The following is a 20,504-nucleotide window of genomic DNA, read 5'->3' on the forward strand; positions in this document are numbered from 1 at the left end:
CACCCGGCGACGCACGCGCTTTGGTGCGGACAGCCCTGCGCTCGTCATTGCGAGCCGGTGGGTAAAGACCTGCCACGTCTCACGCAATCATCAGCCTCAGCCTCGTCGTTGGACTTGGCAGCAAGGTACAGGACAGGACGCATGGGCGTGGCCATAGCGATGCATGGGCATGCTCGGAGGCGGCGCCGGGGCGAGGACCTCTGGAGCGGCGATCAATGGGATGGTCATCGTCGTCATCGTCGTCCGGTAACGGGCCGGATACTTTTATGCGGTGAAAATTTCTGAAATGGCCGAGTTCGACGCGCAGTACGTGCACCTCGTGCGCGAGGGCTTGTCGCGCGTGGCCATCGAGGCGCGGCTGGCGGCCGATGGCATCGAGGACGTCGGTGGTTTCTGGCAGGCGATTGCGCATCAAGCGCTCCTCGACGCCTGCGACCCGACGCAGCCGATCGACCAAACGTGGCGCCGCCTGTACCCGTTCCAGTACTTTGAGCCCAACTACGCGCTGCCACCCGTGGCCTCGCCCAAGACGCCAGGTACCCATAGCTCGTACATGCTAGCTGACGTCCACGAACGCTAGGGTATCTCCGCGTCGTGGTCATCTCGGACACGCATGGCTTGCATGGGAACATGGACGCGATTCCGGACGGCGACATCTTGCTGCACGCTGGCGACTTTACTGACACGGGCGACCGCGACGAGGTAACGCGATAGACGCCAGTGTGAGGTTGTGTATCCGACCGGCGTAGGTGCTTGCGTTCAACGAGTTCTTAGCCGCCTTGCCGCATCGCTACAAGGTCGTGATTGGCGGCAACCACGAGAGCACGTTCGACAAGGCGTACTACCCGACGCAATGGCAGCGCTATGGCCACCCGATGCAGTACGACCCGGACGACGTTCGCTCGCTGCTCACGAGCGCCTTGTACCTCGAAGACGAGCTCGTCGTCATCGAAGGCTACAGCATCTACGGGTATCTTAACCTCCTCATCCCGCGCCATGCGTGATAAGATACGTATAGGACGCCGTGGCAGCCCGAGTTTTGCAACTGGGCGTTCAACTTGCCGCGGGGCAGCGACGAACTGCGATCGAAATGGACTGCGATTCCGGACGACGTTGACATTCTGTTGACGCACACACCGCCGCTCGGGCGCGGCGACCACGTGGGCATCAGCCACGTCGGCGACATCGACCTGCTCCAGCAAGTGCAGCAGCGCATCAAGCCCCTGTACCATGTCTTTGGCCACGGTATTCTTGCATCCTCCTTACATGTTAACATTGTCTCGAGTAGTGCATGAAGGCTACGGCGCCAGCTGCGACGGCACGACCGTCTTTATCAACGCGAGCAACTGCGACGAAGACTACAAGGCCATCAACCCGATCGTGGTGTTCGATCTGCCGCCACGCCTGGCCGCGACCGCCGACACGGCCCATGCCTACCATACAAAATTCGCAGCTCAAACGCAGCAGAGTATGCTAGCATTATTGTCTGTGGCTTGTTGACGGGGTGGGGTTAGGTGCTACCTTTGCCTTGCGCCGGTTCCGTATCCAAGGCACGAGCGGCGACCAAGTCTTTCAAGGTACGATGACGACATTGCGTGGCAAATAGTTGGGACGGACGATGGGATAGAGGCGCTGCGGAAGCGTCCGATCGACCGTCGCAATGCACGCGCGATGAAGTACTGCTTCCTCGAGAAGGCCCACGAGCCTGCTGTGCCGGCGCCGCCGTCGCCCATCGCGCCCAACTACAGCGTCGCGACGACCCGCGTGCGCAAGCTGGGCAAGAGCGTGTCGGTCTCGGTGCTGCAGCCCGACAGCTTTGACCCGCTGCCGATCACACGCGCTACAACCGACGCGCCACCGCGCCGAGGGTTAGGGGTACGTGCCTCCGAGTCGTTAGCACCACATGACCCCTGACTAGGGCCGCCGCTTGATTAGCAAGAACGCGGGTCTTGCCGTGCTGCCGGAAGAAGACGAGCTGAAGCAAGACGCGCCGGCGCCAACGGTCGTCGAGCCGCCGTGCGTCATGTGCCAGTACAACGTCCCCGGGCACGTCCACAAACCGTCGGCGCCAGTCGCCGCGCCCGTCGCTCCAACGCCTGTCGTTGTTGCCGACGCGCCGCCTGCCGACGACTGCGTGCTTTGCAAATACAAGGTGGCGGGCCACGTGCACCCGCGGTCGGATCCGCCACCCACACCCGCACCGACGGTCGCTGCTGCTGCGGCAAGTACGACCGAGACGCCACCGGGTACGTGCCCATGTGATGGTTGCACCTCATCCTCAGATATTTTGACGCAGAAGGCGAGCGCGGCGCACGCGGCATGAACCGTGTCTCTTCGTGGTTTTAGTTGCGCAACAACAAAGGTGTCATGACCTGACGTCCGGTGGCAGTCGGAGGCGCGTTTACAGCTTGGCAAGCAACTGGGCGACGTGGCGGATGTAGTATTGCGGGTCCGTGATCGCATAGTAGGGCTCCACGCGCTTCAAGTACCCCTCTACTCCATCCCAACTTTTGTGAGCGCCGAGGACCGTTGCAAAAGCCACCTTTGGCGATATCGAACGGCACCACGGTGCCCGTGGCCGCGTCGCGCACGTCGACGATGTGCGCCTCCGTGCTAAGCAGCAGTATGAGTCTTCTCGCAAAGCAGCAGTGTTGTACGCTTCAATGTGGTCGTCAAAAAAGACTGTGGCCGGCCCGTCACCCGGCGTCACGAGCAACAGCTACATCGCATATGCTCAAGTAGTCGATAGCGTCGCACGTACCTTGCCATACTCAGCGTGCTCGGCATGCGCGCTCCACCATTCCCAGTAGTCGCGCATGGCCGTCACGCGCCGGCCTTTGGCCAACGTCGCGTGGAGCGTGGCTTGAATTTCACCGAAACCATGCACGAGCTGCACGTCTACGCGTCATTGAGAGCCTCACTTCGGTCACTATGGATAGACCGCTCGAGTAAAACGACTCAGGCGTCGTGTCGGCCTTGAAGGGAACCTTGGTCAGCGTGTTGACAGCGAGCGTCGTCCCCGCCGCATCAAAGCCATCTACAAGGGAGCTCGGTTTCTGGCTCTTTATGGCATGGAAGCGTACTGCGGTAAAAGGTCGCATACGGCGGCAAGAGGCGCATCGAGTCGGGCAGCGTTTTCTACAGCAATTGGTCAGCTGTGGTCGAGCGCGGAGGGTCGTACGCCGAGGAAGAGCGGGTGCTGGCCGTTGCAGAGCAGCTCGAGTTCCTTGGCCACCTCGGGGATGTCTTCGCCAAATGTGCGAAAGACCACCGAGAGCTCGACGGCGTCTAGGCACATGAGCGTCTTGGCGACTTGGCACATTTGTCAATGTCCTACCGGTCGTCGTCTCGGCCATGTAGTGCAGGAAATGCAAGAACGACGGAAGCAAGTAGTAGCGCCCAGCGCTCCACGCTTCCTTGAGCCCCGACTCGTCCAAGCTCTTCGCCGCTTCCTACGTCATACGGTAAGGAGGAGCATGGCGAATCTGAGCAGCGTACCTTGGCCGCGTCCCGGAGGTCGCCTTCGGGAAAATGGAGGCAGTCGAGCACATGGGTATAAGACGATGCGATTGGGAGGCCGGGGCCGCTCGTAAAGGCCGACTGCAGCGCCGTTCGCTGCTTCTTTTGGCTCCTACGCTACGCATGACCACGAGAGCGAGAGATTTGGGAGAAGGGTACTTGTTGAACGCCTTGACGTCTTCCATGGCGCCCGAAGCCATTGAGTTGTACGGGTAGAGCTGGTCGACAAACTTTTTGTACGTGATGAGCGACGGCGACGGGGCGGCCAACGACGGCTCCTTGGAGACGCAGACCCACTATGGCGCATATCGATCGAGTCGCGAGGTCGAGGCGAGGACGCGTACCTCGTTGCCGTCGACGCGGCCGTAGGTACACTCAGAGAGGAGGTAGTTGAGCGTGTTTTCCATGGAGCGGCCGCCCGCGACGTCCGACATGACGATGGTCCGGTTCAGGTCAAAGTGGAGGACGAGCTTCTTCATCATCTCGGCGCTGGACGGCAAATCGGCGAATGAAGCGTTATTGTTTGCGATTGGCTAAAATGAAGCCAATCACAATGCTTCACGAAAAGATGTGACCTGCAAAAGGCAACCCAGCAGCCCGCGCACCGCGGCCGATGATGGCTGGGTCGATAGGACGCTATGGTTCAATTATGGCGCTACATACCCTTAGTATGTTTCAACTCGATCCATTTCCTGCTCGAACCGGTAGTAGAACTGCAGCGAGGAAGGAGCAAGCGCCAGAAGGATGTCAACAGGCGTGAGGTATGATTTGGGATCGACTTATCTCGATCCCAAATCGAAACTTTTGCAACCTTCTCAAATCGCTGTGATATTTTCAGGGACGCTTTCTCTAGCTCGAGAGAGGTTATATGCCGACGCACGTGGCTATCAAAGGCCTGCAAGTATTTATTTTGAAACTCGCCAACAATTGCTGTTTTATTCCAACATAAATCAGCTAGATATTCAACGCGAGCCAATCAGGGCTCGGGCATTCGTAAATATTTTCGTAATTTGGGTAAACACATGGCGAATTACAAAATAACAAAATATTTTGAGGGCCATTTCGTAAGGATTTTGTAAGATTACGAAACTTTTGGAGGCCTGTTTCGTAAAAGTGACTTCGAACCCGGGCTCCCGCACCCTTTTCCGTGAACTTTTGCGAGTTTGTACGGGAACACACGGCACTTTTTCTCACAGGCCCATGGGAAAGAGCGCGAGAGCCAGCGGGTTGCACGACGCGCTCTTTTCCAGACTAGCTCATAATCCGAAATGGCTCCAGCTAAGGCGGCCCCGTTCCGCATGAAGTGGCTCGACGATGTCTCGTGGCTCGTGTACGACAAGAGCAAGGACGCCGCGTTCTGCACCACGTGCCAACTCGCTCAACAAGTGGAAGATGCGCGTCGCTGACGAGTTTGCCGACTACTGCGCTTCCGAGTCGGTGTGTTTGGCGCATTTTGAAGGCGTCGCGTACGTACGTCGCCTCGTCAAAGCCATTGGGGATCGCTTTCCCATTGTGCCTCTTCATCGAGCACATGCGCTGCGCTCGCGACCTCGTCGCTTACGGTGTCGATGAGGTCGAATTCCTCCGCGTCATCGACGCCGGGGACAGTAACGTTGCTCTAGAGTACGGCGCGCTCAAGCAATACGTCATGTGTACGGCCCCGCAGTCCTCGGCGATGGATTTTTTGACGTTCGTCCTCACTGACTCGCACGTTGCGAGGATGTATCCGTCCATCCTACAGCTCGTCACCATTGCTGCAACTCTCGCGCCGGGCTCCGTCGACTGCGAGCGCGCCTTCTCGCTCCAGAACCTCGTGAAGACGGACAAACGGACGTCCCTCTCAGCGAGCCACCTACAAGATCTCATGGTATGTGCACGGGACGGGCCCGAGGCCTCCAAATTAGATGTACCTACCATGATGGGCGAATGGATTGCCGCCAAGGAGGAGTCAAACGCGAAAAGACGTCAACTTTGAAGGTCGCCACTCGTTTCGTAATCTACTTGAAAAATGTATACTTGCGTTTCGTAAGGACCCCCAAATCTTAAAAGTGGTACAACGTCGGCCAGAAAATGATTCGAGCACTGTGGCACACCGTGTTGGATTCGCCTCATGATTGCCTATCGAATGGTATCATCAGAATACCGAAATAAAATTTCTATCACCACATTACGAACGATGTTGTGTTTTTACGAAAATATTTTAGAGCCAGTTTGTAAATTACGATGCGAACGCCCGAGCCCTGGAGCCAATACATGGCGCTTTGAGCCTTCATAATTCTAGACAGACTTGTCCTTGGCCCCTGAAAAGGTCCCAGCGTTCTGGCTCCGCGCATAGAGCGTGGTATCGAAAATGCCATTTTATTCAAATCAATTCGTTGAAAAATCACCCAGCGCCCAACGATGCCGCAAATCAACACGTTCAACCTCTCTCCATCACTAGCGACTTGTAGTGGGCCGTTGAAAATAATCCCAGCATTTTCCAACATTTTCTACATTTTGGCCATGCACCGCTCCAACGCCAAGAGCTTGAGTGAGGCGCCAACTTGTGCGTTGGGAACCCAAACCGCATGAACCAGACGGGCCAAGTCTCCCCCATGGTCGCGTGCTTTCTCGTGTCAAAACTGGAGGAGGAAGTACAAAGAAATATAGGCATTAGGGATCGCACTGCGGCTTACTGCTGGCCCTGCGTGATGAACGTGAGCAGATCGATGCGCGTGACGACACCAAAGATGACGCTCTTCGTCTCGACGGCGCCGCCCTTGGAGAACGTGCGCTGCTCGGTCACGACAAGGGCAAAGTGGTCCTTGTCAAAGATGCGGCTGAGCTCCGAGAGCGACGTCTGCGTCGAGACCTTGCGGAACTGCTTGTACATGGCCTTGGAGACTTCGTCCGTGGGCTGGATGCGGCCCGGAAGGAGCTGCGCGATCAAGTTGCCCTCCGAGATGACACCGACGATCGTGTTGGTCTCGTCGACGACCGGCAAGTTGTCGAAACCCTCGGCCTTGAGGATATCGACGGCCTCCTTGCACGTCAAGTCGTGGTGGATCGTGTACGGCACGTTGAGCGGGAGCTCCGAGACCGTCTTCTTGGCCCACCACGCGGTGTTGGCGGGCTTCTTCTCGACGTTCTCGACGTAGCCGTGCTCGTACATCCAGTCGTCGTTGAGGAACTTGGTCATGTAGTTGCGCGTCGAGTCGGGCAGCATCACGACGCACTTTTGGCCGGCCTTGAGGTCCTTGGCCGCGTTCACGGCGGCAAACATGGCCGAGCCGCACGAGCCGCCGCAGAGGAGGCCTTCTTCGCGGATCATGCGGCGCGCCATCAAGAACGAGTCCTTGTCGCCGGTCTTGACCCACTTGTCGACGACGTCGCGGTGGAGCACATCGGGAATGAAATCGTAGCCGATGCCCTCGACCTGGTACGACTTGAGGCGGTTAAAGTCGTTGAGCGTGTCGGGGACCGCGAGGATCGAGCCGATCGGGTCGACGCCGATGACGACGCAGCTCGGGCACTTCTCCTTGATCTTCTTCGCCGTGCCCGTGATGGTACCGCCGGTACCGGCCGAGATGACGAGCATGTCGACCTTGCCGTTGCACGACTCGAGGATCTCTTCGGCCGTCTGGTCGTAGTGCGCGAGTGGGTTGGACGGGTTGGTGTACTGGTCGAGGATGTGCGAGTCCTTGATCTCCTTGTTGAGGCGGATAGCAACACCAATGTGGCTCTCCGGCGAGTCCCAAGCGGCCTCCGTCGGCGTGCGGATGATCTCGGCGCCAAGCGCCTTGAGCACATCGACCTTCTCCTGCGACATCTTCTCCGGGAGCGTGATGATCATGCGGAAGCCGTAGATGGCAGCCGCGAGCGCGAGGCCAATGCCCGTGTTGCCCGACGTGGGCTCGATGAGCGTGTCACCGGGCTTGATGCGACCCGACTTCATGGCGTCTTCGACCATGCGCTTGCCAATGCGGTCCTTCACGGAGCCGCCGGCGTTGAAGAACTCGCACTTGGCGAGCAATTCGCACTGGAGGCCCGCCTTCTCGGCAATCTAGTCCATCAATCTGCAATGAGCGTCGAGTGCTGAGGCGCTAAGGCGTACCTTGTTGATCTTGACCAACGGCGTGTTGCCGACATGGTCGAGGATCGTGTTGAGGATCTTGGGCTCCGTGAAGCTACCATGTGCATGAGCCGACGGCCGCGCAGAGGCTGGAGCTTACCGCTGGTCGTGCGAGTGGGGCGTCTTGATGAAGCAGGTCGCGTTCTTGCAGGGGACCGAGGACATGGTGGTGGCGAGCAAAGGGCAAATTGACAAGTGGATCCTGCCCTCTGGAAACCCTCTGAACGATTCCGCCAATCACAGGCGCCGAATCTTCAACGTATCACTTGAATATTGGCCAACGTGGGCAAAACATCGGGATATTGGGACAAAGCCCAGTTTGTCCACAGCAATTCGAGTGACCACAACCTACGCGACCCAGTGCGGTCGCCATAGCAAGGCAAGACCCGACGCCTCTCGAACAGTCTCGTGCTCTGCTTCGAGGTAGCGTCCGGCGGCCACTGTATTTTGAAGCTGCTACGTGCGATGCGACGCCATTCGCTGGACCAGAAAGGCCATGGTGCTGCTGGGCATCGAGGGCACGAACAGCACGAGCAAGCGATGGCGAGGCCATTAGCTCTAGTAGACCGGTAGCAGCTTCACCATCGTGCGATCATAGCAGTGACCAACATATATGCAAGTGTGAAATAAACGTAGGACAAGAGCATCGCCGGTTGTGGTCGAATGCGCCTATGCTGCGCGGGGTGAGATCTTATTGCGGTGCTGCGGTAAGATATGATTGTGACCTTGCGGTGCACGGTTATTAGCTACTCGTGCTTCAAAGTGCAGAATGACACTGTCGGCTCAAGTGGGCGCGTGACGCAGCTTGGCTGGCCGTGCCCCAAGGCATCTCCATGATGTCGTCGGTCGTGCGCTTGTTTCTCCCGAGTTTGTCCCTTGCAGCTCCAAGATCGCGCGTCACTGAACCCAAACCAGAGTTGCCAAGGTGCAGGTAAAACCATCGGGCGAGGTTTGTCCCAAGGCAAAGTGAGCTGGCGGAATTCTGTTGGTCGACGCGTGTCGCAGCACAAAGGGTGGCTGCGAAGACGTTCGCCGCTTGCCCAACGTGTGCTGGCGTGTTGGTGCGATCTGACTGGCTACTCGCGATGGATGACGTCCGAAGCCGGCAGATTTCCAGGCAACGACCTTGAGAGGCACTGAGCGAAGAGCACCAGCATTGCGCTTCATGTGCGCGCACTTGGCACGCGTGTAGTTTAGCGCGTCGTCGGCGTCTCGCGCTTTATTGGTGGAGCTGGAAAAAGTGTTTGGTAATCATTGCTGTCGCCGTGCATCAGGATGAGAACGGTCTCTTCTGGTCCTCGACCTTGTCGACGGACGAGGGCGTCCACGGGCGCAAGGACATTATTGTCACTCGAACGGTGCAACAGAACGGCGGTTCTTCTCAGGATTCCTACCGTGCCCCGAAACGCCGTCGCCGGATTGGGCGTGGACGCTCAGTCCATCTCAAAAAGCGTGGACGAGTTGTCCCGTCGACGTCCTATATCCGACGCGAGCTCGCCTGTCTTGAGCAACCAGCTGCGGCAAACCAATGTCAACGAGAAGCATACATGCTTTGTTGCACAAGCATCGCGCTTGTCAGCAACACGGTCGCGCTTGGCTCTTTGGTGCTTTGCCGAGCTGAATGTCGGGATGCCAAGTGCGATGTACGAGTACGGGCACATCTCCCAGCACGGGTCGAACGAGGACCTTCCACAACACTTTCATTAACAGTAGTCGCAGCACACTCGTCAAGAGGTAAGAGGCGAGGTGTCCATGAGTATGCCGACTCCATAGCAGAAATGGCACATTTGACGCGCATCCAGCCAGATCCGATGATACGCAAGCCAGTCTTCGAGGGATTCTTCCTCTGCAATCCCATCGCTCGAATCTATCGGCGGTAATGGCGCTGACCTAGGAGACAAGAATGTCATACGAGTTCATGGTCCAAGCCTATCTCTTGAGCTATCCCTTGACGACGGTGCCGGTACACCACTGGCTCGAGCGGCGTACTACGACCAGTCGCTGGCCATTGGGTGGTCGGTCGACAGCCTCGTACTGGTCGCGCCACTCTGCAGTGGCAAAGCCACGGCGTCGTTGCGAATTGAAGCTAAAAACACCCAACTAGCCGCGTCCAATTTGCACCCAAACCGCGCACGGCGACGTCATGGACCTGCGACCACCACACGAGTTTGCACGCTTCCATTCCTCACACAGGTCGTTAGCAGTCCCATGTAGTGTCTTCTCGACCAGCAACCACTAGTGGCTTGGAAGAGAGCGCCGCTGTTTGACGAAGCACCCTTTGAAAAAACATCGAAAATGGCGTGCGTCTAGCCATTTGCCGCATCCATGCAGTCGCCCTTGAAGTTTCAGCAAGCCACCTGCCCTCAAAGCGCACTTAATCCGCCTAGACGCATAATTTGTATGCGATGACGAGCGACCTGATAACGTACGTCGGCGCACTTTACAGGACTCACTTTGCACCTCGGCGGCAGACTCGGACGCGATGCCAGGCGCCGGGATGGAGCCGCTCTTCCTCTGGAACACGTCGGCGGCCAAGAAGTCGGACTTGAACCCGACCGACTCGACCATGGCGCGCAAGTTCAAGCGCGCTTGCGACGAGATCTCGACCGCGTACCTCAACGGACGGTAGCCACAAGCCACGGTCCATGCTCCTGCCGGCTCATGGTGCTCTGTAGCGTCGCGCTAGAAGATATATTGAACGAGACCATGAGTGAAGCGCTTCTGGTTTACATCTCGGAGCACATGCCAGCGGCCATGCGCAGCGCGCTGCGGACGCCCGAGACCATGCAAGACACGCTACGGCTCGCGCTGGGCATCACAACCGACCGCGCCAAGGTATGCCGCCCTCGCCTCGCTCGCGCCCATAGCTATCTGCGTAGCCGATCTCTGTGGAGACACAGCACTTGGCGTCCGGGCTCTTCCTCCTCGTGCACACCAAAGGCAGCGTCGTCCAGTGCAACACGTCGTTCCAGCCCGGCCATGCGACACGGTGCTCGAACCTCTGGCACTACATCTACGAAGCCATCATCGACTGCGCGACGTCGCAGACCACGTTCTTTGTCGAGGGCGACGACGGCTTTGCTCGCCTCGCCGCCTCGTACGCGACGGTACGTCCATGCCGTCAAGGAAGAGAGGTTGACGATTGATGCCTGTAAAGATGATCAAGCACGCGGTCATGGACTGGCACAAGGGCACGTGCGTCTTGGCGCACCTCGGGCAGCACCCCGAGCACGTCGACTTTCTCCTCGAGCACATGTACAACGACAACATTATGTTGTCGATGATCCGCCTCATCTACTGCGACCATGCGATGGCGAGCATGCAGTCGGTCAAGAACATGCGGCTCATGCGCAAGCTGCTCGCAAAACTACTCTCGCCCGAGCCCGGCCTCGTCACCCTCAAGCCTAACCTCTCAATCGCACTGCGGTCGCTCATCCGCGCGCCGTATGTCACTGGGCGTGGCGACCTCATCTTTGCAAAGTCCATTCCGATCGACAAGCTCACAGGTAGCGTCCTCTTCTCGACGCCTCGTTGTTCCGTCTCATGAACACTTGTAGGCCAACCGGACTATGTCCTGCTCTGCGGTACGTCGCGGGACCTCGACAACAGCCCGATGCGACAGTTTACGTCGCGCGTACGACCACTGCGATATTTTAACGATTTTTTTGCAAATTTCTCGATAGAAAATCCGGCATTTGGTGCACGTCTTGATCGAGAACAACACGCTGGTGCCGGGCCTCATTGCGCGCAGCTGCCACGAGTGGTCTTCGGACGCGTGCCCGTCGTTTGCGTGCTCGTCCTTGTTGGCGTCGCTCCTCGATCTGGTCACGACGGTCGAGTTTTCCGAACGAACGGGGAAAGGCCACATTGGCATCGAGTGCAACTATTTTCCGTGCCAGACGCACCAGATTCTGAGTGTGAATCTCATGTACGGCGACGAGCCAGTCACATTTCTCCTCAACTGCATGATGGGCGTCATGGTGACGCCGGCCAACAACCAAGGGCCGATCTCGATCAGCATGAGCCAGCTCACGTCGGTCACCAAGTCACCCGATGGCTTTACGATCCGCATGAAACCGTCGAGTACGATGGACACATTGTCTTATAACTGACACTACAGTATGTGTAGGTCGAGAACCGATGCATTTTACCACGCCCAACGCCGCGGTGCAGGCGCAATGCATCGCCGGTCTCAACAACGCGCTCGAAGGCAACCTCGTCGAGCTCGACATCTTTTGCAGCGAAGACTGGAAGTCCAACGTGGCCGAGTACCAGCAGCTGCGTCTCGCCATGGTGCAGTCCCTCGTACGTAGAGCGTCTGTGGTGCGCCATGTTGATAGAAGAGCGTAGGAGGCTGCGCTGCCCGCGACCGTCCGCAACACGATGATGACGTGGACCGAGCACCAGCCGGGCTTGTCATGGAAGCTCACGCACATCTGCGACGTGATCCAGGCCATGGTCGGCATGGAGTCGAAGCGGTACGCTGCGTTCTTTTGCTTGGATTTTGTTTTGATTTTTGTTTATTTTCGGATTTTCGATTTCACGCTTTTTTGTAGACTCGATGCACTGCTCGTGTCGTCCGGTGCGCTCAACGCGCTCTTGCAGTGGTATACGTTCAACCACTCGAACGCCGTGTGCTCGCACATTACGCAAATGCTGCTCTTTTACATCAGCGACCCCAACGGGAAGCGGTCGCGCACGTGCCCTGTCATTGGGCTGCTCATGAAGGAGCTGCCGCCGCTCATTCTGCAAGCCGTCACGCAGCACCCGAACGAGTCGCGCGAGATGCTGCCGTACGTGCAGAGCCTCTACGACGCGATCGAAGCCTGCATCCAGTACGCCGTTTCAAAGGGTTAGGGTGGATGGACCCTAGCCCTACATGGGCCCGAGCTAACAGATCGAGATACGACTAGGAGCCCGCATTCGAACTCGCACTTGCGCGTCGCACAGCTGGCCGACGCCGACCCGACGTGGCATGAGCTCTACCTGCACTTTCATGACCGGTGTCTCGAACGGTCGGCGAGTGGTCGCTTCAAGTTTGAAGCGATGATCTCCGAGGCGCACATGCCGCTGCAGCCAGCGTTTCACAAGGACATTTTGGACCTCCTTGCGCAGCCCACGTTTGCGTCCTATGACATTGGCTCGGCGTTTCTTGTTGGCAACGGCTGTGTCTTTGGGTATCTCTCTTTTCACTTTCCATACCTTCTAAACTGATTTTTCCGTTTAGATACGTCTACAAGCAAGACCCGTCGCCGCCCGAGCCCGTCCACATTTCCGTGCCGTGGCGCCGAACGCTCGTAGTGTTTGAGCAGAGCTCGTTCAAGCTCTGGTGCTTCGTGCCGTCGCAACACAAGCCCAACGAGCCCATCAAGTACGCTCTCGATGTCCTGGTGTCTACACTAACGTGTAAACTAGCTGGCAGTGGATCGTACCAACGGCGGTGCAGACCCACTACTGCCAAGGAGAGGACGAGCACCATACGAGCATTGGCCACCACGGCTTTGACGTCATCTCGGACCTTCAGCACAACGGGACCATCTGGCGACTGTGCACGACCGCGCTGCACGAACGCGACGAGTGGCTCAAGGTGTTTCAGTCGGCGACCGCGACCATTTCAGCGCTGGGTACTAACTATCCCAACAGTTGCAACACGATATGTAAGATCGGATGTAGCTTCGCATTATGCGGCAGCGTCGCCCACGAAACCAAAGAAGAAGGTGACCAACTGCATCATGTGCAATGCAGCGTTCCACGTCTTCAAGCGGCCGTACGCGTGCCACCGGTGCGGCCTCGGCATCTGCGGCAAGTGTTCCAAGGTATATTTGACCGTGTTTCGTTGTGAAATGACAATTTTGTTAGTTTTTCAAACCGATTCCTGAAATGGGCGTGTACACGCCGGTGCGGCACTGCCAAAAGTGCTTTGAGGCGTCGGGCGGCGCCATGTCCGAGAGCTGCCCCGTCCAACTCATGGGCGGTCTCCCAATGATCCACGAAGACCACGGCCACGTCAACGACGTCGACCGCATCGGCGGCTTCCTCGAGCCAAAAACCGTCAAATCCCAGCGCGGTCTCCAGAAACCAAAGCTGATTGCGATACCGGACGATGGCGACGTGGCGGAAATGAGCTTTCCGACGACGCCGATGCAAGTTGAGGACGTGCTCTTGCCGATCGAAGCGGAAAAGGAAGCGTCCCCGAAAGAGAGCGAGACCAAGTAACTCGCGCTCCAACATGTACTTGGTAGAAATATACATATACAGAGATGTCGTGTCACCTTGGTATCCACTCGATACACATCGTTTGAGAAAGGATTATTGTTATCAAGTCGAGCATGGCGCACTGTAGCCGTTGATTGGCCAATGAAGGTGGATAAATGATCAAACCAAGAAGCCATGTGGTGAAGTATCGACGTGGCGCATTGGCTTGACAAATTCTTTCAACTGTCAAGTTGCCAGTGGCACTTTCAACGGTTTGTTTCAATACTTCAAGTTAGCGACCAGAGTGTCACCCAATGAACACATGTCTGTGACAATCATTGCCCAATGATCTATCTCTATCAAGAAAATGTATTAATGTATCGGAAATATATCAAAGTATCATGAGTGGGACCAAGTGTGGCGGATGCTTGTCACTTTTGAATTGAGATTGGTACGATGACCGCAAGAGTTTGCCAACGTACCAAAGGAACTGTTGCGACTACGATCAATGAAGACTTCGACTACAGTCTAGCGTTGGTGCCTCCTTGCTTCCACATCGTCGCACGGGGCCTTCAATTCGGGGCTGTTCTAACACTTGCCGCGACTTTCTGGACTCGCGTGCACGAAGGCACGTACTATGGTGCTCGCGTCATCGTCAAGTTGATACTTGCCGTCGACGCCACCACGATGCGCAAAGCTTATCAACTGGCTCGAATTTCCATCGACATGCACCATCCCAACATCGTCCGCTTCTTGGGCGTCGACTACGACGACCAAACCAAGACTGTGTAGGCTTCCATTCCTATCCCTTCACCATGTCTCATCTTAATTTGTAGACTCTATGTGACCGAGCAGCTTGAGCGCGGGGACTTGGCATCCATCTTGGCCAGCGACGAAGTGCTTTCGGTCCAAGTGTGCATACAGATCCTGTTTGATGTTGCATGCGGCATGACCTACCTCCACTCGCAGCCCAAGCCGATCATGCACCGCGACTTGCGCGCGGCCAACGTTCACATTTCGTACGTTTTTCGATTTTTGAGTGGCAACTCATCTCTATCTAGCCGCAACTACCGCGCCAAGGTGGCCAATTTCGAGCTGAGTGGCAAACGTGGCCTCGACAAGTCTCGGGTCGGCACACCAGCGTGGACGGCGCCCGAGATCTTGGCGGGCGATGCCGACTACACGGAAAAGGTCGACGTCTACAGCTTTGCGATGCGTACGTACACATTATTGTCTAACATTCTTGACGACTGAGGAATTATGATTTAGTCATGGTCGAGATTATGAACCGAAAGATGCCATACGCCGACGAATCCAAAGCCATGCCAGCGCCCCAGCTCTTGAACGAAATCGTGTCGAAGCAACGGCGACCGACAATTTTGCATCCCGAAAATTGGCCGCAACAAATGCTCAACCTTGTGGAAGCGTGCTGGGAAGAAGACGCGGAAGAGCGCCCTGCGTTCCAGTCTGTCGTCGCAGAGCTGGACACATATTTGAAACAACCGCAGGCGTGAGCGTACGCCGGGTATCTATGATGTACTAGTAGAATGTAAATGTGAATTCAATATGGCAATTCGCGTGATGAGTTATCGTCCAAAGCTTGGACGAGGCGTGGCTCGACACCAGAGTGGAGTTCCTACTTATCCACTCTTGTAGACCAGCTTGTGGAAAAACGTATTCCACTTACTATGAGGCACAAAGTTGATACTAGTAGAAACCCGTGTACAGTACCAATGACATTTGATATTCGTCGACGAGATCCAATCCATTTCCAAATTTCCGTCGCCCTCAGCATCCATACTACTGTAGTTATCATGTGCCCTTCGGACCTAAAGACAGCTGCAGCACCTATTGACGCGGCACACGGTGCACGCACCGAAGACTCGGCGCGCAACGACTTGTCGCCGAGTACGACGCCACCGACCCCGCTGTCGCCTCACTCGAGCGAAAAAAGCACAGCGACCAAGGTAGACCAAACCACGTTAATTGGTCCTTATCGACTTGGAACGTTGCGTAGCGCAAAGCGCCGCCACTGCTGCCAACATCGTCGAAACGACATTGCGCCGACACTGACGCCAGCTGGTTCGAGAGCAGCATGGCGCCGCCAGAGACCTCCGAACACGGCGCTGCCCAAGCCTCCTTGTCCCTTGACCCACCCGAGGACCTCTACGGTCCTTGTCTGTTTCGCATGTGAACCTCGCAAGGGCACCTGCAACGAGAACAGCGATTTATCAACTGTGGTCGCTATATCATTGTATGCGTCGATGCCATTGGCCGTCATTTTCGCACGCGATAAAAATGATCAATTGGTACTGTACATTTCTGAAATGCAAATTCACCAACTGGCCAATCACAACACCTCATTTCCTGTTTGCAACATATTTTTAGCCAATCCGCTGTAAGAATTCTCACCGACGGTAGTTGCTGTCCGGACGGCAGAGTCGGATTTCGCGTGCAAATGGACAAGCCAGCGCCGGCGCCCCAAGTCCTCGACAACCTCCCGGTATGCTTCAAGATCGACGAAGCGGCGCTGGTGCCTGGTGCGGCCTCGCCCACGCCGGCGTGCGCCATGTGGACAGGCGTCTTTTACGGCACGTACCATGGGTCGCCCGTCCTCATCAAGGAGGCCGCGTTGGCGGACGATGCCAAGCAGCGCGAGATCTACCGCGTCGTGCGCTTGGCCATGGACATGTATCATCCCAACATCGCCCAGTTCTTTGGCGTGAGCTTCAATAACCCGGAGAAGAAGCGCGTGTACGCCGCTCTACCATGCCCGCTCGCCTCCTCATTCTCCTCTCTTTGTAGACGCTTGGTGATCGAGCGGCTCGAGCGCGGCGACTTGGCGGCCATCTTGGCCAGTGACGAAGAGCTCTCGGTGCAGCGCTGCGTGCAGATCATGTGCGACGTCGCCTGCGCGATGTCCTACTTGCACGCGCAGGCCAAGCCGATTTTGCACCGCGACTTGCGCGCCGCCAACGTGCACATCTCGTACGTGTCTTCCGCGAAATGCACTTGACTGATATCATTTACTCTAGGCACGACTACCGCGCCAAGCTCGTCAACTTTGAATTCGGCGGCAAGCTCGGCCTCGACAAGACGCTGATCGGGACACCGGCGTGGGCCGCGCCCGAGATCTTGGCGGGCGACGCCGACTACACGGAAAAGGTCGACGTCTACAGCTTTGCCATGCGTACGTGCACATTATTGTCTGCATTCTGAAGGACTTACGAAGCTCAATCTAGTCATGATTGAGATTATGAACCGCAAGGTGCCATATTCCGAAGAGCCCAACGACCTGCCCGCGCGGATGCTACTGGAACAAATCGTCATGCAAGCCCGCCGCCCGCGCATCATGGAGCGCGAGAGATGGCCGCGGCCGCTCCTCCACCTCGTCGACTCGTGCTGGCAGAAGGACCCGACCGTGCGCCCGTCTTTTGATGGCATTGCGACCAAGCTCCACGCGATTCTGAAGCCCCCATCAAGCCCCACGAAGCGTCTCAATTCGGCTCGGTCGACAAAGGTTGGGACGACCACTGGCAGCGTCGAGGACAGCGAAGATGGAAATGCCAAGCGAGCCCGGTGCGCAGTTGACAGTCGCGATGACCCGTCGACGTAAAGCCCTCTGCATCGTATCGTAGTCGACGGAGTTTTAACTGGCTGGTATGTACACTATTTAAAAAACGCTTACATATTGTCTATCGCTCGAGCACCTCAATGTGAGTAGTTTGTACGTGTTGCTAGTACCTGCAGCGAGCAAGAACGCGACGACGAATATGGTTGCGCAGCCGTTCGAGCCAGTTTGGACAAGGCAACGACGCGCCTAATCGCTATCCAATCACAAGCTGTTCCTAAATCGTTTATATATTGTCATGCAAATAAGAGCTTATTTGTTGTTGGTAGCCCATTGCTCGAGGTGCAGAAGCACTCGAGTGGAGGACTGGAACTGACCAGCTTGCAGCTTGCAGTTGCAAGCGCACTTATGAGGATACATTGATCGAACCTGGTGCAGCCCCATGTTCCGTTCTATAGTCCGAATTAAGTGCGCCGCATCAATACAAATCCCGAGTACTTCTATTAAGTACGCCTCCGAAATCGAACTTGGAGAGATCTCTCCGCGAGATCCGACGCACTTATTGGAGTGATCGACTGGATGCAGGAGCCACGGGGTTCGTCAACGGTATCGGCAGCGAGCGCCGTCGGGAGCGAAGCGCGCTGGCGCCGGGAAGAGGTGCGTCGGAGCTGCATGCCACCCATGCGCGTCCTCATGCGAGGCTAGATGGCGCTCCTCGAGAGCATCATGCAGACCTCGTACCCGGGCTGGACCGAGACGACGGTCGTCGACTGGACGGTATGCTGCCACGACGACAAGGACAAACGACGAGCATGCGTAGGCCGTCGCAACTCAAGTCGGCTCGCGCGACGTGTGGCAGTGCAAGCAAAAGTGGATGCGGTCGCTGCGACCAGGGCTCAACCTCGGCCCGTGGAGCGACCAGGAAGACCGGCTCTTGATGGACGTCATGGCGGCGCTACCGTCGCCAGCCCGCGTCGACTGGCGCCAAGTGGCCTACGACCTTGAGAAGTCCAATTTTCGACGCAGGTATCGCTATCTGTTAGCGTGCAAAGCCGGACATGTACCTCCTGTAGCATGAAGCAGGTCAAGGAACACTGGGAAGATCACATCAACCCAGCGATCGTGCCCATGTACAATGACAGCGCAGAAGCAGCGGCTAATGATCGATCTGGATGCATAGCCACGAAGTGCCATTGACAAAGGCCGAGCTGGCCATCATCCGCGAGACCGTCATGGCCTACCCGCACTCGGGGAAGCTCTGGGTGCTGCTGATCCGGAACGTCAATGACGTTATCAAGACCAACGCAGATGTGATGACCGAGCTTCTGAGCGGCCGTGGTCCCGGCGGCCAAAATCTGACACCGGTGCTGTCCAGATTGTACCAGATCTGGAAATCAAATATCCACCCACCTCTGATTCTAGGTGCGCTCCAAGAGCGATCTGAAAAAATCCCTTCAGAAAATGGTCACGCGCATTCAAAAAGAGCAGGCCGCGCTCGCACCCGCCCCGCCGTCCTCCGACTCGACGTTATTTCGCAAAACCACATTGTGGTACGATGTCGATTTGACCTTGAGTGGGATACCAAAATGCAAACTGGGTAGGGAGACCCCCGGACGGCTCTCGGTCAAGCGTCGGACCAGTGCCAGAGCCACAGCATCGTCATCGCCGGCAACGCTGCCAGTGGCACCAGCGCTGGAGCCGGTTATGAACCCTAACGCGCTACTGGCTCCTGCGATCACGGCCGTGCACGAGGCTTCCCGAGCAATGGGTTGCTCTCTCGACGAGACGCTCGCGCTTCTCCGAGACGCTATCTCAGCCTCTGTGCCAGACCCACCGACAACAGAGGTCGACGCCACGACATCGTTTCTACGATTGCCACCCGCCGACACAATGCGCGAAGCCGATCTACGCAGCGACGACCTGTCGCCGGCGCAGCTGCTCGTCGGCCTGCGCACGTCGGACCCTGCCACGATAGCGTGAGATCAATGCACACATTTGGCATGTATGTACTCGGTTTCAGGGCTCGGGATCACGCTATGATATCGAGACACTCGTAAGTGTCGGCGTCATCTGTCCACAAGGGCTAGGGTTGTACGGAGGAATGGATATACCCTGGAAAGACCTTGTAAGTGTACTTCACCAAAGAGTTGCAGCAAAGTGGGGTCGAGGCCATGTAGCCCTGTAGTGACGTCGTCGTTGTTGGAAGCTGCAACGTCCAGAGGAGGCCTGCAGGCGCCGACAAGAGCTGCCGTTTGTATTGAAATTCCGGCCATGACGCGGTCCAGACGTCGCATGTCGAGCACTTGCGCTTGCTGGCGAGAAGGCGCACGAGTCGCGTCTGGAGCTCGACATCCTGTACGAAACATATACTTTTCGCGAGCTCCAGAGCCCAGTCAACGACTTACCCGACTCCAGCAGAGAAGCAGGTCGAGCTGCCACGCTGCTTGGCTGACCTTCCGTCCTAGGTATGTATGCTCGGGTGTGATCAGCTGAACGATTATCTTGCATCGGCGGCTTGGCAGCGCCAGCAGGTCGAGAAGAAAGCTGACGTTGTCGAAATGGTTGGTCGCATCACGGAACATAACTCCATGTATGCTCCTTCCATGCAGTACGGCAGCAGAGGCTTGCTCGCACTCACATGTTGTCGACGACCTGCAAGCTTAATGAGGCTCTATCGTGCTTGCCAATACATCGAGCGAAGAGAAATCGCGTCGTCCGTAAGTCGTAGCATCCTGAAGACCACTCAATATGATGATTGCACTGGCGGAGCTTTGGGTAGCGCGGCAGAATCTCCGATGCAATCTCAAGGTGGCCAGAGCTTTGTAGCACCTCCCGGAAGATGCTGCGCCATTGAGCAAGAAAAAGCGCACCGCGTCCGACGCTTTTTGATTCATGGCGGCTTGGAGCGCTCGAGGGCGGCGACTTGCGTCCGAGTGCCGGGACAGAAGCTGCACCAGCTAGTGGTTCCTGAGAGTTGAATGCCTAAGAGTACTTTGCAGCCATTGCTGTATTCAGTTTAGTCTGTTGACCGCTCTCAGTTCTAGTACATGATAGCCGAATCGTCATTCTGAGCTCTAGCTCTCCTGGCGCTTGCGCTTGCTGGCGAGA

At 56.9% G+C, this 20,504-nt stretch overlaps 8 protein-coding genes across 8 annotated transcripts; 6 read left to right on the top strand and 2 right to left on the bottom strand.

Annotated features, from left to right (window-relative positions):
* Nucleotides 1-286: 286 nt before the first annotated feature.
* Nucleotides 287-2,346, top strand: SDRG_08553 (hypothetical protein; the record flags this gene model as incomplete). The annotated part of the gene is made up of 9 exons (XM_008614445.1): nt 287-536; nt 581-702; nt 750-970; nt 1,019-1,245; nt 1,289-1,468; nt 1,515-1,577; nt 1,628-1,875; nt 1,919-2,246; nt 2,297-2,346. The coding sequence occupies 9 exons, from the start codon at nt 287-289 to the stop codon at nt 2,344-2,346; spliced, it is 1,689 nt and encodes a 562-aa protein (XP_008612667.1).
* Nucleotides 2,347-2,401: 55 nt separating this feature from the next.
* Nucleotides 2,402-4,001, bottom strand: SDRG_08554 (hypothetical protein; the record flags this gene model as incomplete). Its single annotated transcript, XM_008614446.1, has 11 exons — nt 2,402-2,493; nt 2,543-2,613; nt 2,658-2,719; nt 2,762-2,898; nt 2,942-3,037; nt 3,084-3,138; nt 3,182-3,288; nt 3,338-3,452; nt 3,499-3,631; nt 3,679-3,815; nt 3,864-4,001. The coding sequence occupies 11 exons, from the start codon at nt 3,999-4,001 to the stop codon at nt 2,402-2,404; spliced, it is 1,143 nt and encodes a 380-aa protein (XP_008612668.1).
* Nucleotides 4,002-4,787: 786 nt separating this feature from the next.
* Nucleotides 4,788-5,494, top strand: SDRG_08555 (hypothetical protein; the record flags this gene model as incomplete). Its single annotated transcript, XM_008614447.1, has 2 exons — nt 4,788-4,885; nt 4,930-5,494. The coding sequence occupies 2 exons, from the start codon at nt 4,788-4,790 to the stop codon at nt 5,492-5,494; spliced, it is 663 nt and encodes a 220-aa protein (XP_008612669.1).
* Nucleotides 5,495-6,148: 654 nt separating this feature from the next.
* SDRG_08556 (cystathionine beta-synthase) lies at nt 6,149-7,886 on the bottom strand. The gene is made up of 3 exons (XM_008614448.1): nt 7,731-7,886; nt 7,613-7,685; nt 6,149-7,561 (listed from the first exon to the last, which is right to left on the bottom strand). Exons 1-3 carry the CDS (start codon nt 7,793-7,795, stop codon nt 6,191-6,193), a joined length of 1,509 nt encoding a protein of 502 aa, XP_008612670.1. The 5' UTR covers nt 7,796-7,886; the 3' UTR covers nt 6,149-6,190.
* Nucleotides 7,887-10,112: 2,226 nt separating this feature from the next.
* On the top strand, nt 10,113-13,846 carry SDRG_08557 (hypothetical protein; the record flags this gene model as incomplete). The annotated part of the gene is made up of 14 exons (XM_008614449.1): nt 10,113-10,255; nt 10,306-10,465; nt 10,510-10,737; nt 10,788-11,136; nt 11,188-11,264; nt 11,314-11,713; nt 11,760-11,935; nt 11,981-12,108; nt 12,187-12,465; nt 12,544-12,807; nt 12,858-13,001; nt 13,046-13,254; nt 13,304-13,446; nt 13,490-13,846. The coding sequence occupies 14 exons, from the start codon at nt 10,113-10,115 to the stop codon at nt 13,844-13,846; spliced, it is 3,057 nt and encodes a 1,018-aa protein (XP_008612671.1).
* A 705-nt stretch (nt 13,847-14,551) lies between these two features.
* On the top strand, nt 14,552-15,402 carry SDRG_08558 (TKL protein kinase; the record flags this gene model as incomplete). Its single annotated transcript, XM_008614450.1, has 4 exons — nt 14,552-14,613; nt 14,662-14,844; nt 14,887-15,041; nt 15,095-15,402. The coding sequence occupies 4 exons, from the start codon at nt 14,552-14,554 to the stop codon at nt 15,337-15,339; spliced, it is 645 nt and encodes a 214-aa protein (XP_008612672.1). The 3' UTR covers nt 15,340-15,402.
* An 809-nt stretch (nt 15,403-16,211) lies between these two features.
* SDRG_08559 (TKL protein kinase) lies at nt 16,212-17,724 on the top strand. Its single transcript, XM_008614451.1, has 4 exons — nt 16,212-16,579; nt 16,631-16,813; nt 16,861-17,015; nt 17,068-17,724. Exons 1-4 carry the CDS (start codon nt 16,284-16,286, stop codon nt 17,439-17,441), a joined length of 1,008 nt encoding a protein of 335 aa, XP_008612673.1. The 5' UTR covers nt 16,212-16,283; the 3' UTR covers nt 17,442-17,724.
* A 244-nt stretch (nt 17,725-17,968) lies between these two features.
* SDRG_08560 (hypothetical protein) lies at nt 17,969-19,513 on the top strand. Its single transcript, XM_008614452.1, has 7 exons — nt 17,969-18,053; nt 18,102-18,173; nt 18,217-18,422; nt 18,470-18,526; nt 18,577-18,760; nt 18,819-18,946; nt 18,998-19,513. Exons 1-7 carry the CDS (start codon nt 17,976-17,978, stop codon nt 19,374-19,376), a joined length of 1,104 nt encoding a protein of 367 aa, XP_008612674.1. The 5' UTR covers nt 17,969-17,975; the 3' UTR covers nt 19,377-19,513.
* The last annotated feature ends 991 nt before the right edge of the window (nt 19,514-20,504 follow it).

The sequence above is a fragment of the Saprolegnia diclina genome, assembly GCF_000281045.1.
Source record: "Saprolegnia diclina VS20 unplaced genomic scaffold supercont1.26, whole genome shotgun sequence".
NCBI classification, from domain to species: domain Eukaryota; phylum Oomycota; class Saprolegniomycetes; order Saprolegniales; family Saprolegniaceae; genus Saprolegnia; species Saprolegnia diclina.

Excerpts from the sequence above, each read along its gene's own strand:
- SDRG_08556 (XM_008614448.1), bottom strand. The coding sequence starts at position 7,795 with ATGTCCTCGGTCCCCTGCAAGAACGCGACCTGCTTCATCAAGACGCCC. Across the intron at positions 7,686-7,730 it reads CCCCACTCGCACGACCAGCG|CTTCACGGAGCCCAAGATCC; the intron begins GTAAGCTCCAGC and ends TGCACATGGTAG. Across the intron at positions 7,562-7,612 it reads CGTTGGTCAAGATCAACAAG|ATTGCCGAGAAGGCGGGCCT; the intron begins GTACGCCTTAGC and ends TTGATGGACTAG.
- SDRG_08559 (XM_008614451.1), top strand. The coding sequence starts at position 16,284 with ATGGACAAGCCAGCGCCGGCGCCCCAAGTCCTCGACAACCTCCCGGTA. Across the intron at positions 16,814-16,860 it reads GCCGCCAACGTGCACATCTC|GCACGACTACCGCGCCAAGC; the intron begins GTACGTGTCTTC and ends CATTTACTCTAG. Across the intron at positions 17,016-17,067 it reads CGTCTACAGCTTTGCCATGC|TCATGATTGAGATTATGAAC; the intron begins GTACGTGCACAT and ends AGCTCAATCTAG.
- SDRG_08560 (XM_008614452.1), top strand. The coding sequence starts at position 17,976 with ATGCAGGAGCCACGGGGTTCGTCAACGGTATCGGCAGCGAGCGCCGTC. Across the intron at positions 18,054-18,101 it reads CGCGCTGGCGCCGGGAAGAG|ATGGCGCTCCTCGAGAGCAT; the intron begins GTGCGTCGGAGC and ends ATGCGAGGCTAG. Across the intron at positions 18,527-18,576 it reads AACCCAGCGATCGTGCCCAT|CCACGAAGTGCCATTGACAA; the intron begins GTACAATGACAG and ends CTGGATGCATAG.